Source organism: Cornus florida, unplaced genomic scaffold, assembly GCF_030987335.1.
Source record: "Cornus florida cultivar Cherokee Brave unplaced genomic scaffold, ASM3098733v1 CherokeeBrave_3.0.0_Hap2_Chr10, whole genome shotgun sequence".
Taxonomy (NCBI): domain Eukaryota; kingdom Viridiplantae; phylum Streptophyta; class Magnoliopsida; order Cornales; family Cornaceae; genus Cornus; species Cornus florida.
Genome location: NW_026775580.1, coordinates 80,455,138 through 80,467,577, shown reverse-complemented (window position 1 = coordinate 80,467,577; position 12,440 = coordinate 80,455,138). Strand labels below are relative to the sequence as shown.

The 12,440-nt window shown below is 33.4% G+C and overlaps 1 protein-coding gene across 3 annotated transcripts; it reads left to right on the top strand.

Moving 5' to 3' along the window:
- The first annotated feature begins 1,748 nt into the window (after positions 1-1,748).
- Positions 1,749-12,116, top strand: LOC132278910 (probable dolichyl pyrophosphate Glc1Man9GlcNAc2 alpha-1,3-glucosyltransferase). 3 transcript variants are annotated; one of them, XM_059780813.1, is made up of 7 exons: positions 1,749-1,859; positions 5,397-5,449; positions 6,514-6,562; positions 6,826-7,772; positions 8,456-8,662; positions 8,859-9,096; positions 11,273-12,116. In XM_059780813.1, exons 4-7 carry the CDS (start codon positions 7,008-7,010, stop codon positions 11,674-11,676), a joined length of 1,614 nt encoding a protein of 537 aa, XP_059636796.1. In that variant the 5' UTR covers positions 1,749-1,859; positions 5,397-5,449; positions 6,514-6,562; positions 6,826-7,007; the 3' UTR covers positions 11,677-12,116. The 3 variants fall into 3 exon arrangements, with proteins under 3 accessions (XP_059636796.1, XP_059636797.1, XP_059636798.1); XM_059780814.1 differs by lacking the exon at positions 5,397-5,449 and having other exon boundaries at positions 1,780-1,859; XM_059780815.1 differs by lacking the exons at positions 1,749-1,859; positions 5,397-5,449 and having other exon boundaries at positions 6,562-6,609.
- Positions 12,117-12,440: the final 324 nt, after the last annotated feature.

Genomic DNA, 12,440 nt, shown 5'->3' with positions numbered 1-12,440 from the left:
TAATCCAACATTTGTATATGTGGAGAGTGAAATATTCTTATTAAAGCTTGGCTTTATGGCGTATATTAAAGCATTTCATATATACGCCAAATAACAAATAAATAAGAATTAATTTTCTAATGAAACACTTATATATGTGCCTAAGTATCAATTACGAAAAAAAAAAAATGGTAATAAATTATTAAATTTTGGAATAACTCGAGAAACCAAAAAGCTCATTAAACATATAAGGTATGGCATGGATAAATGTGTTCAAATTTGGTGTGGACTAATCCACGCCCAAATCCCACCCCTAAATTTAATGGAGTAGCCAGGTCTATATGATGGTACAATGTATGAAACCACTACTTGTCTAAAGCATCCAAGTTATCAAATCAAGAACAAAAATATAGGTTACGTATTAATATAATTAAATTCATGTCCTAATTTTTAGATTACAATAAACCTTTTTTATATGACATAGAAATTGCAACTAGACGAAGCCAAAACATTGTATAGTCAAAATGATCGGTTGAGGCCTGAAAATATTTTAGTAAAAAAAAAAACATTTGATCATATTTATTGTGATATATGGTAGTTAAATTTTCTTTTTAGGTTTACATCTTAATCATTTCATATATCTTTTTGTAATATATATAATCTCTTTATCTTCCTATAATCTTTCCCTCAATTGCACAATCCACTCATGCAATAAAAAATACATCTATATAATATTAATGGTGGGTTATATATACATTATTATTATTATGTTTAATGTAATGAGTTTCTATAAGGTTAAATTTCACTAAACGTGTAACCAATGTTAAATTCCACTGATACAATCACAGTGTGCACCTCAAAAACCACAGAAAACTGATAACATCAGTATCAAATTTTAGATTATTTTTATTTTTTATTTTTTAAATAACACCAAAGACAATGTGAATAAATGCAAAGTATCACTTTCATTAATTTCAAGCAGAGTTTTTCAATTGGACAGAGTAATATGTGATTAATGAAACGAAGAAAAGTTTTCTTAGTCGAGCGGAATAATGTGTAGATAAGTGAAACTTAAGTAGTTCAAGAGGTCATAACAATTTTTTTTACGCAACATCTTAAGTCAAATTACAACACAAACAATGATGGAGCCATAATATATTTTTAGATGCTGGACCTTGAACCGTAAATAAAAATCATAAAAAAAAAAATAATAAAAAAATAAAAATAAAAATTCTTACTATAATGATAAATAAAATATTCTAACTTAAAGGATAATTTCATACTAAGCATGTGCATGGATGAAAATTTAATATTCGAAGTTGCGCAAAAATGTAAATCTCAAAAAAGGAGAGAGGAGCGAAAAATAAAAAGATAGAAAGGAAAAACTCTTCATCACTTCTTAATTTATAAATCGTCAGTGCAATTCATGAGATATATTTTAGAGAGTGAAAAAGAGAGCTATAGGTTTAGTGAGAGCTTTCAAAGCCAGGTTAGTCATTGGAGAGGGAGATGAGAAGATGATTGTTGTGAATTTGGGAGTATGATAAGAGGTTTTGTCAAAACATTTGAGGGGCATTATTGAAGTTTTGACAAAATAAAAAATTATGTGGGGGCAGCCACCGTTACTTAGGGCCGGACCTGGCCCAAGGCGGTCGCCTTGGGCCTCAAATTTTAGGCTCATAGTCATAGGGGATTGCAAAAAAAAAAAAAATTTAAGTTAGGACAAGTCTTGGTCGCCTTGGGCCTCAAATTTTAGAGGCCTCAAATTTTGCGGCCCGGGATGGGGAAAAAAAAAAAAAAAAATTAAGCAAGTTTCAGACGACACAATCTGCTTCGACACTCCGCAGGGCGCAGCCTCCGCTATCGCCTCAGGTGACAAGGTATGTTCATCCTCTCTCTCTCTTCTCTCTCCTTTTGCATGAATCGATCTTTTATATATATTTCTTTATTTCGTTAATCTCATCATTTGATTTGTTCTAACTTTTGTTCGGGCCTTTACCTTTGTTCCAATAGTGAAAAGTAGCTTCCAAACTAGGGTTTTTTTTTTTTGTGTGTGTGATGGCTATCAAAAGCTGAATGAATATATTATGGTTCTCTTAGTATTTTGATAAATGTGTGCCTTTCTACATGCGTCTTTCATGGCGATCGGGTCCACAATGGCAGGTACTTTATTTTTTTTTTTTTTCCTTCAACCTAATTCCACTCCAATCTCACAACAGCAGCAACCATACCCCTTCCTCATAATTTTTTGCATTTTCACATTCAATCCTACGAAAATTAAGGATCCCTTCTAGTGGGTTGAGCTAACTTTTTCGATCTCTAAATTATGCTCATACTTAGAAGTGCCAAATTAAGGGTTTTTCCTTTTTTTTTTTTTTTTTTTTTTTTTGTTAAATTTAATATGAAGATACATACCACTATTATTGATGTTATTTGAAGTTGGCTCAGCTAGAATTTCAGTTAATAATACTGTCAAAGCACTTGCCATCAGAATGTACAAACACATGGAAATCAAGAGCAGGCGTTAACAAAACAAAAGTTAATGGTTTTTCTATTAATTTGCACAGGTCTTCTGTAGCAATGATCAATCAATCACTGCTACTAAAGTTGATTCCTCATCCTGAAATCAAGAAAGGCCCGAAAGGGGTAATTGGCTCCCAAAAAAAACACACACAAAGTGTAGTGTAGTTAATATAAAGAGTGAAAGACAAAACTATATATGATGGTGGATGCCACATATAACCTAAAAGTCCCACTACTTCTCCAGTGCTACAAGTTCAGCCTCTATTTATATATAGTTACCTCATCTCCACATATTTTGTCAAGTAAGCATCAAATTTTGGTAGCTATATAAACAATGAATGTAAAAGAAGCTGCAGTTTTCTGTTCTCTAGTAAACTGTTCTGTTCATTTTTTATTTTGTGCCTGTGAAAATTTCGCACTCTTTAATTGATAAATTTATTGTTATTAGTTAGCTGTCTTATGCATACTGCACACGCGCAGAATTATTTATTTGTGATGATAGATTTATAGTTATTAGTTAGTTGTCTTATGCAAAATGCACAGGGGCACAATTATTTATTGGTGGTGATAAAAATTTATTGTTATTAGTTAGTTATCTTAAGCACACTATACAAACGCTCAATTATTTATTGGTGGTGATAGATTTATCCTCTTTCTGTCCCAATTTAGATGTTGCTTTTGGGGAGTAGGAATTTTTAATGGGACATGTGGGACATGCCTTGTATCCTTAGAAAGTTACTAATTTGCCCTTCTAAGTTTTGAATATTCAAGTTTGAAATTTTAAACTCCAAGGACATATATGGAAAGATGTAAAATATATTGTTTGAAAAAAGAAAGTGACAATTATTTTGGGACATATCAAAAAGGAAAGCATGACATTTTTTTTTTGGGACAGAGGGAGTAGTTATTAGTTAGTTGTCTTATGCACACGGTACAGACGCACAATTATTTGTTGGTGGTGATAAATTTATAGTTATTAGTTAGTTGTCTTATGCACAGGCGCACAATTATATTAGCTATAGAATTTGAAAACATCGTGTTAAAATTTCGTACTCTTTTTTTTTTTTTTTTTTGCACATGTGAAACTTAAGGGCCTCACATTTGAAAGTTCGCCTAGGTTCTTTCAAATTGTTTGGAATCTCAAGGCCGGCCCCGCCCCTACTCAAACCTTCTTGGCTCCGCGCGTTCCTTATAACTACGTATACATGTGTTCGAACTAAAAATTTGATCACATGTGAAAAAAAAAAAAGAAAAAAAAAAAAAAAAAAAAAAAAATGTTACACAATTTTAAATTAATAATTTAAAATTTTAAAATAGATAGTAAATTTTTTTATTTTTTTTTTCATAATTGAGCTTAAAAATATTAAATGACATGCAAAATATTGGTTATGATTGAAATTACAAATATTACAAAGGCATAATAAATCAAGTATCAAAATTTCGATTTTCAATATAAAGTTTCCCAATATGACTTCAAAAAAAATAATTAAAAAAAAAGAGAATAAAAATTAAAATTGGAGTAGGTGTTCTTTAATGGGGAAAAATAGTACCTATCATATAAGTAACTTGGGATTGTTGAGTTAGCTTATTAGTGGAAAACAAATTCGCAGCCTAGACCTAGTCCACTTCTACACTTTTTGGTTGGTTGACCAACAACTTGAGTTCGGTTAGTTAAGAGATCAGCTTGTGTTCATTTGTTTAATAAACGGTCCAAGTTCAAATAAAATTCTTAGCGAAGCTCAAATATCTCACTGTCCAGTTTATTTGTTCAGGAACTTGTTCGTGAACAAGTTCGTTTAAAGACTCATTTTGAACTCTAAATATATATATATATATATATATATATATATATATATATATATATATATATATTATATTATATTATATTATATTATATATATATATATATATAATATAATATAATATAATTTTTTAGTTCATTTAGTATGGAGTATTTACTTAACCCACATTAATAAAGGCCAAGTTCAAATCCAATCCAATGCAGCCCAACTCAACTTTAACTCATAACACAACATCCATTTAAAAATAAAAGAGTCCAGCCCCAGCCCATATCCATTAGGACCATCACAGCTCATTATCTTTCTGACCCTATAGAAAATAAAAGTATGAAGTAATACAAGCCCATTCTATTCCCCCTTTAAATCTATCTAAACCCTAACACAACATTCTCAATCTTCTCTCTCTACTCGCTACCCTTCCCCCAAACCACCGATCAGCGACTTCTGCAAAATGTTTCTCTCTCAGTTGAGTGCTCCGTCTCTCTTATCCGGTCTCACTTCTCTTCGTATCGGCATGATTGAAATTGGGAGTATTTTTTTGTAAAAATTTTGGTGAGACTTTGGATATGAAACACCGAAGATTGATATAGAAGTCAATATCAGTGGGTTTACACACAGAATCGTATATGCAAATCTTTTTTTATTTTATTTTTTGTGTGTATAAATAAACGAGCAGCCGAGCTCGAGCTCTAGCTCGATCCTGGGCAGGCAAAGCTCGATGAAGCTAGAGCATTCATTTGACAGCAGATATGTTCATTCGGCGTTTTAAACTTTTGAATGCAAGCTTTTGATATTTTTTTTCAGTTGAAAGTTTAATTAAGATATTAAGAAGTTTGGTGAGAAATTAATGCAATGTGAAATTTAATGCAGATATTAAAACCTTATTCATTTTATTGAACCTTGAAGTAATATACTCAACTAAGATTTTGTTCTTCTTTGGTTGACATTTTGTCTTCTCATTCTTGTTCAGTTTTGGAGTGGCTAATTGTGTTAGGTTAAGTAGATATTAATGTGAAAACTTCCAAGTGTTTATCTGCTGTTTCAGAATATATTTTGTAAGTTTAGTACTAATATGTTCAAACATATTTTTTGGAGGTTCACTTTTTGAGAAGATGAAAGCTCACCGAAATGAGTGGAATCGGAAAAAGGTGCTTTGTTTATATGTTATTATTTTGTTAACCAGATGTATGATAAAATTGAAAATTTTGTTACACATAAAATTGGTGCAAAATTTAATCCTATGAAGCAATTGTATTTAGAATTTGTTTATTATTTGTTTTGTTATTGGTTCTATTTAAGAAATTAGCTTGTGTTGGGATTTAATATAATTTTTATTTATGGTGATGATTCTGAACATCTGGATTTTTGTTGATCTCACGTGTTTTGTTTTTAACTTATATCAAATACAATTTTTTAGTAGCTTATCTTGTTGTTTCTTAAATTTGGTTTAAGTCAACTGCACAAACGCACTCAAAATGTGAAACAGTTCAAGTATGTCATCCTCGTCATCACAAAATGTGGTACTCAAATTGGTCTTTATTGTCAACTCAAGCTTGCAATCAATGGGAGAAATATTATGTAATTATAAGATAGTCAGGAAGTGAGCTGAATGCTAAATCAATCAACACTAACTTGAAAACGTTTTACAAAGAATTTGGAGTGGGGAAAGCCCATAGTTATCATGATACTTTAGTGTTTTTGAATTTTGACTACTTTGAAATATTAATGTAATTTTATTTTGTTTGTTGAGTGTTTAAAAATAAATATGTTTCCATTACAATTGCATAAATAGAACCTAAAAATCATAGTTTTAATTCATTCACACTTTAATTAGAATGGAGTCCAAGAATTATTTAAAGTAATTTTACTTTTTATCATACATACCTGGGTTGGTTGGTGCCCAATACAAAGAAATTATTTATCAGTACTTTAAGATTTGATTCCCAGATGTGAGGGTTGACTCTTAATGAAGCCCGGTTTGATGCAATTTAATAATTTCTCCTAATAAGTAATTTTGATCATATAAGATTGTTGATTATTACGTGATGATTGTTTTGAAAACCTCTCAACTTCTTCCATCAAAATCAAGGTTGTTAATTTCCAACAAGATTTATCTTCTTTTTTTTTCTCTGTCAAACTTATCTTTTTACTGTTGAAAATCTATTTCTCTCTCAATTTTTTTTTTTTTTTTTTGCCTTTTCTATTCTTCCAGATCTGTTGGATGTGAATTTCAAAAAAAGAAAAAGGAAAAAAAGGGCATGGTAAGTCTAGCTCCTTGTTCCATCATAGTTACTCTATTATGCGTATGGTAAGTCTAGCTCAATTATACCATTTACCTTTTCATCCATGTTTCTATATATATCTATATATATGCATGCATATATATATACATATATATAGTTTCTAAGTGATGTTGGTAAGTAAGATTTTGTTAATTTTTTGTTGACATTTATATTAAATAGTTATTAATGTAAAGAAAAATATTTTGTAAGTTTAGTAATATGTTTAAACGAATTTTTTGTAGGTTTAGTTTTTCAGAAGAAGAAATCTCACTGAAACAGGTTACGGAGGTTTACTAGCCACGTCAACGCTAGTAACGTGCAACGTGGCATGATGACATGTCAACATGATTAGTGACATGACACAAGCCTCAAATCAAACACCTCAACTACACATTTTTTCTTCTCGGTGTACTAAGATCAAACCATGAAAGCCGCAACGAAGCAAACCCAGATCACAACCCATACCACTCCCACTCCCCACAACCCCATCACCGACCTCACCTGGTTCGCCCTTGTCGCAGCCACTGTCAAGCTCCTCCTCATCCCAGCCTACCACAGCACCGACTTCGAGGTCCACCGCCACTGGCTCGCCCTCACCCACACCCTCCCTTTCTCTCAATGGTACTCCAACGAAACCAGTCCATGGACCCTCGATTACCCTCCTTTCTTCGGTTACTTCGAACGCTTTCTCTCTCTATTCGCTCACTTAATCGACCCCATTATCGTCGACCTACATAAGGGCCTCAATTACTCCTCCCCTTCCGTCATTATCTTCCAAAGAGTCTCAGTAATCGTCTCCGATACTGTTATGATTTATGGGGTTTATCGGCTGACCCAGAATTTGGAGTCCAGAAAGCGAATTTTGATCTGGGTTTTGATTGTTTGGTCGCCTGGACTCCTCATTGTTGACCATTTGCATTTTCAGTATAATGGGTTTCTTTTGGGGATTTTGTTGCTTTCGCTGTCGTGGTTGGAGGAAGGAAAGGACTTGATGGGTGGGTTTGTTTTTGCGGTCTTGTTGTGTTTTAAGCACTTGTTTGCGGTGGCTGCACCGGTTTACTTTGTTTATTTGTTGCGGCACTACTGTAGTGGAGGGGTGGTGAGGGGGTTCGGGAGGTTGGTGATGATGGGGGCAGCCGTCGTGGCGGTTTTCATGGCGGCGTATGGGCCATTTGTATATTATGGCGAGGTAATTTGCCAATCAAATTTGTATGAAGTTTGGTACGTTTTTTTTTTTGTTACTGTTGAGAATGCTCGTATATTTATTCCCTTGTTTTGCTATATTGAACCACTTGATTGTATATTACAACTTGAATATTTATGTCAACTGAAATTATTGTGAACGTATATACACAATCCATTACAAGAAAGTGTTCACAGTCCCCCCAACTGTCTGAGGTCATTTTTTTTCCCAACTTTTTGCAGAATTAGGTCATAATTCTAGGTAATCTATACGTTTCCGTGCTTTTCTTATTATGATTCTATCTCAATTATGTTAATTTCCATTTGTGTTCTAGCATAACCCCTCAATGTGGACCATGTTACTTAACCCTCTCTCGAGGGCCAAATCATCGTAGTTGGTTTTTCTCATTTTATTTCCAAAGTGATGCTAATTGCACCATCTCTCAAATGTATTTATTTATTTTATTTCTTTTTATGCCACATCCATCTCAACATTCATATTTCTACCATGCATAGTATTTTGAATATGTAGCTTAAAACGAAACTAGCATTCTAATTACTAGCTCCTCCACCGATTTTTTTTTTTTTTTTTGAGGCTTAAATACAACACTATTTATTGCTTGTCATCCAAATTTCCATGCTCTGTCACTGTTTTATTTATTTAGTAACCTTACTGTACTTATTTTGCAGATACAACAAGTTTTCCAACGCATGTTCCCTTTTGGCAGGGGACTCTGCCATGCATACTGGGCTCCAAATTTTTGGGTATTTTATATTATTTTTGATAAAGGGCTCGCTTTCTTGCTTGCAAAACTGGGATTTAGCATCCAAGCGCCAACTGCTTCATTTACTGGCGGACTAGTGGGAGACTCGTCTCCTTTGGCCGTGCTACCTCAGGTAATAATATTAAATAACTTGTGTAATTTGCGCTGGATTTGATATTTGTTGCTGTAAACAAGCCCATTCACGATGCACACAATTTAGCTGACCGACTGATCAATTTATAAATTTGTCAGCATTTTATCAATTTTCTTAACATACCAAATGTTAGCTAAGAACTAATCTTGTACTCGAATAAATGATGAAATTCCAGATCACTCCTTTGATTACCTTCATGATGGTCCTGGTAGCCTTATCTCCTTGTCTAATTAAGGCTTGGAAGGATCCCCAACCAAGGATGATTACTAGATGGGTATCCTATGCTTACATGTGCGGGTTCCTATTTGGGTGGCATGTCCATGAAAAGGCATCACTCCACTTTGTGATCCCTCTTGCCATTGTTGCAGCTCAAAGCGTGGAGGATGCCAGGCATTACCTTTTGTTGTCGATAGGTATGCTGATAAACCACTGTTTAATCTCTAGTAAAAGCTAATATTTTCATCTTTGAAATGCACATGACTTAATTGACTTGCTAAGAACTTTATTTTTTTTTTACTGAACATTAAGAACTTCATGATGGTCAGTGGCATTTGAATTAAATGTAAATAAATTAATAAATCGAAAGAAGTTAGAAATTTACTGCAATTTTGGCATTAATTTTATCTGAGAAATCACTCTTTATTTTTGTTCATAGATTTAATTTGATGATGGACACTTTTTTTTCCCCTTCTCCCTCTTAATGAAAATTATGCAAATTATGCCTTGGTCTTCACTTCTTCAGTAGCATGTCAATCCCTTGATGAACATCTTTTATTTTGAGGAATAAAGGTTTTCCCCTAGGGGCAGTCATCCTTTGTTGTGAAGTAGTCCATGGAGTTACCACCTTGTTAATATTATTTGGTGACTTTGGATTAAAGGAATTTCATGTTATGTTATGGGGAGTAAATAAATTATTAAGCAGGCCAAAACAAGGTAATCCTTCACATAAAAGACTCAAGTATGAGCCATAATACTTAATTCTTTATGATAACCAGCTACTATTTCTCTATTGCTACAAAGATACAATTACATCAAGTATCAATAAGAACCCTAAAATGAATTATAAGATATTTAGTAATGAGTTTAGGCTGTTCATGGGTAAATATGTGACAAATTTTATACTTGCCTAACATAAAACAAGGAAGCATTCTGAGACAAGCTCAGCCTAACTTTCATACATGAGTTATGAAAATACATATACACATTTTTAAATTAGTCTGCCAAGTGCCGATTATACTTGCATTCATAGATCAAACCTGTCATACTTATTGGCATCCATGCTAACACAACCATTCTCTACTTCTCTAGTCTATGCACATATGGATAAAAAATGTTTGAAGTGTTCAGTATGCTATAGAACACCTTTGAATACATTTTGTTTCCTTCACACACTCCATTATCTCTTGCCAACGACTCTTTTTGTAACAAAACTGGCCTAACTGCTAGAGCAACCCCTCTCTTTCTATTCCTCCTGGCATTTATCATAATTGTTAGAAATCACCACAACCTTTTCCATGTGCTTGTTTATACAGAAATCATACAATACATGCAATTGACTTGAAAATTCAAAATCCTAAATTTGATGACCTTCAAAGGCTATAGTTAGGTTCCAAACAAATGATGGTCTGAGTTTTGCATGGAAGAACTCTACAGACTTTTCCCCCTTTCTGCTGGCTGAGATTAACAGCATTAGATCATATTATGCATTGGAATGCTATTTAAGAAAATAAAGAGAGCTCTTTCTTAACATAATTATACTGAATTGTAAAAATTCAGCTAGCATGGCCAGAGAAAACTCGTTCATTTAGTTGGAGCTAAAAATGGGAAATAGAAAAAAAAGAGGGAAAAGGGAAGGAAAAGAAAGAGTTTCCATTGTTTGGTTGGAGGGAGAGGGGAAGGAAAAGGAAGCGGGGTAAGGCCTTTTTTTCTCTAGGCCCATCAAACTTTTTGCTTGAAACTTGAGTCTAGCTATGAAATTTTGAAGTTGGTTGTCGAGTGACTAGTTTTAGCAATGAAGTTCTAGCCAGGCCTCATTTTTTTTTTTTGTTTTTTTTCCTTTTCCTTTTGGGAGGTTTTAGGTCTAGAATTTATTTGCAATAAATCCTTTTTTTTTTTTCGGGTATATGAGTTTCTGCTAAGCACGTATATCATTACTACCTAATGCCACACTTCATTTCTAGCTCTTTATTGCATTTCGTTGTTTATTTTATTTGTTTAAATTATTATCTCTTAAACGTCATAGCTTAAGTTTCTGTATTCTTCATTGCTTAAAATTAAATGTGCAATATCACTTATATCATTATTACCTAGATTTAGTAAAAATCACGAGCTGTATCATCTGCTTACAACTATTGTCTCCATAATTGAACCCCTTGGCTTCCAAACCCAAACAAGCACAGCCCCTTATTGTTCTTGTTGGGTTGCTCACTTTTTAACTAAGCTAGATTGTTGTTTCTGCCTTTTCCTATTAACTCCATTTCTATTTTTGTGTTAAAGTTGATTACTTCTTGCGCTCTTGCCACATTTATTATCCACTTTATTCTTTGTGTTTGGATTTTGCTAACACAAACTTTTGTATTTTCTCTGTAGTGTCCTGCTATTCGCTTTTCCCTCTTTTATTTGAAGCCCAAGAGTATCCCATAAAGGTATTGCTGTTGCTTTTACACTTCATTGTCATGTGGTTTGGATTTTTGTGGCATTTCTCGAAGACCATAGTGGTAGAAGAGACTGTACCAGGGTGGAAAAGAGGTGATAAATCGAGATTAAAGGGGAGTTCTGGCACTGCCAAGAAACAAGGGTTTTATATCGGATGGACCAGAAAGTGTTACCTTTTGGGCCTTTTGGCTGTTGAGACATGGGGACAGTTTCTACATCCTATCGTTTTCGGTACCAGGCTTCCCTTCCTACCCCTCATGATGATTTCTATATATTGTTCATTAGGGATGATGTACTCTTGGATTTGGCAACTAAGATGGATCCTTAGGTCCCATTGATTCTATAAAATAGGTCAGGTGCTACCAAATGGCACATTTAAGTTGCCCTTTACACGGACTATATGCTTAAATGCCTGAACTATTCATTTTTGTTCATTGTAAAGTTTTTGTACAACAGTTTTGCCCCCAAAAAAACGGAAAAAGGCATTGACACATTGGGAGACTCAATGGAAGCCTCACATTATAGACTGCTGAGAAACTCGGGTGTGGAATAATAAGGCAAGAAGAGAATAGGAACCTCCAAAATTTATCTTTAAATCCCTCTTCATTAAGAGCATAAAATGAACAGGGAAGGTGATTGTGTTTAGATACTGATATAGAATATTTTGAGATTCTGCATTGAAATAGAATGTCGTGGCTATCGGCATAATGGGCTTGTTTAAGGAGGACAAAGGCGTTTATTTTCATTTGTGGACAAAAGTATTTAGTTCGTTCAATTATATTCATCATGATTTTTCAATATTTTCCAAGCTCTTTATAATCAGCCAGACTAATTCATCAACTAATTCAATGGGACATAAAGTGCACTCATGGAATGTACAGGTTCTCTTTGAATTTCAGTCTAATACTTCCGACATGGCTTTCTTCACGCTGCTTAGGATTTTATACTCAGAATAGTAGGGAAATGGAAGGAGTAATATTAATTTAATAAGAAAAGGAAAAGAAAATAACGTACAGTGATAACTCCTAACCTCGTTTAAATTTGAATAATTTAGGTAAATGGCATTCATCTAAACAAAATAACTGATGTTAACAATGTTGAA

Bases quoted from the DNA above. Each gene is read 5' to 3' on its own strand.
- LOC132278910 (XM_059780813.1), top strand. From the start codon at position 7,008: ATGAAAGCCGCAACGAAGCAAACCCAGATCACAACCCATACCACTCCC. The intron at 8,663-8,858 runs GTAATAATATTA...ATGAAATTCCAG, and splicing joins CTTTGGCCGTGCTACCTCAG to ATCACTCCTTTGATTACCTT. The intron at 9,097-11,272 runs GTATGCTGATAA...TTTTCTCTGTAG, and splicing joins TTACCTTTTGTTGTCGATAG to TGTCCTGCTATTCGCTTTTC.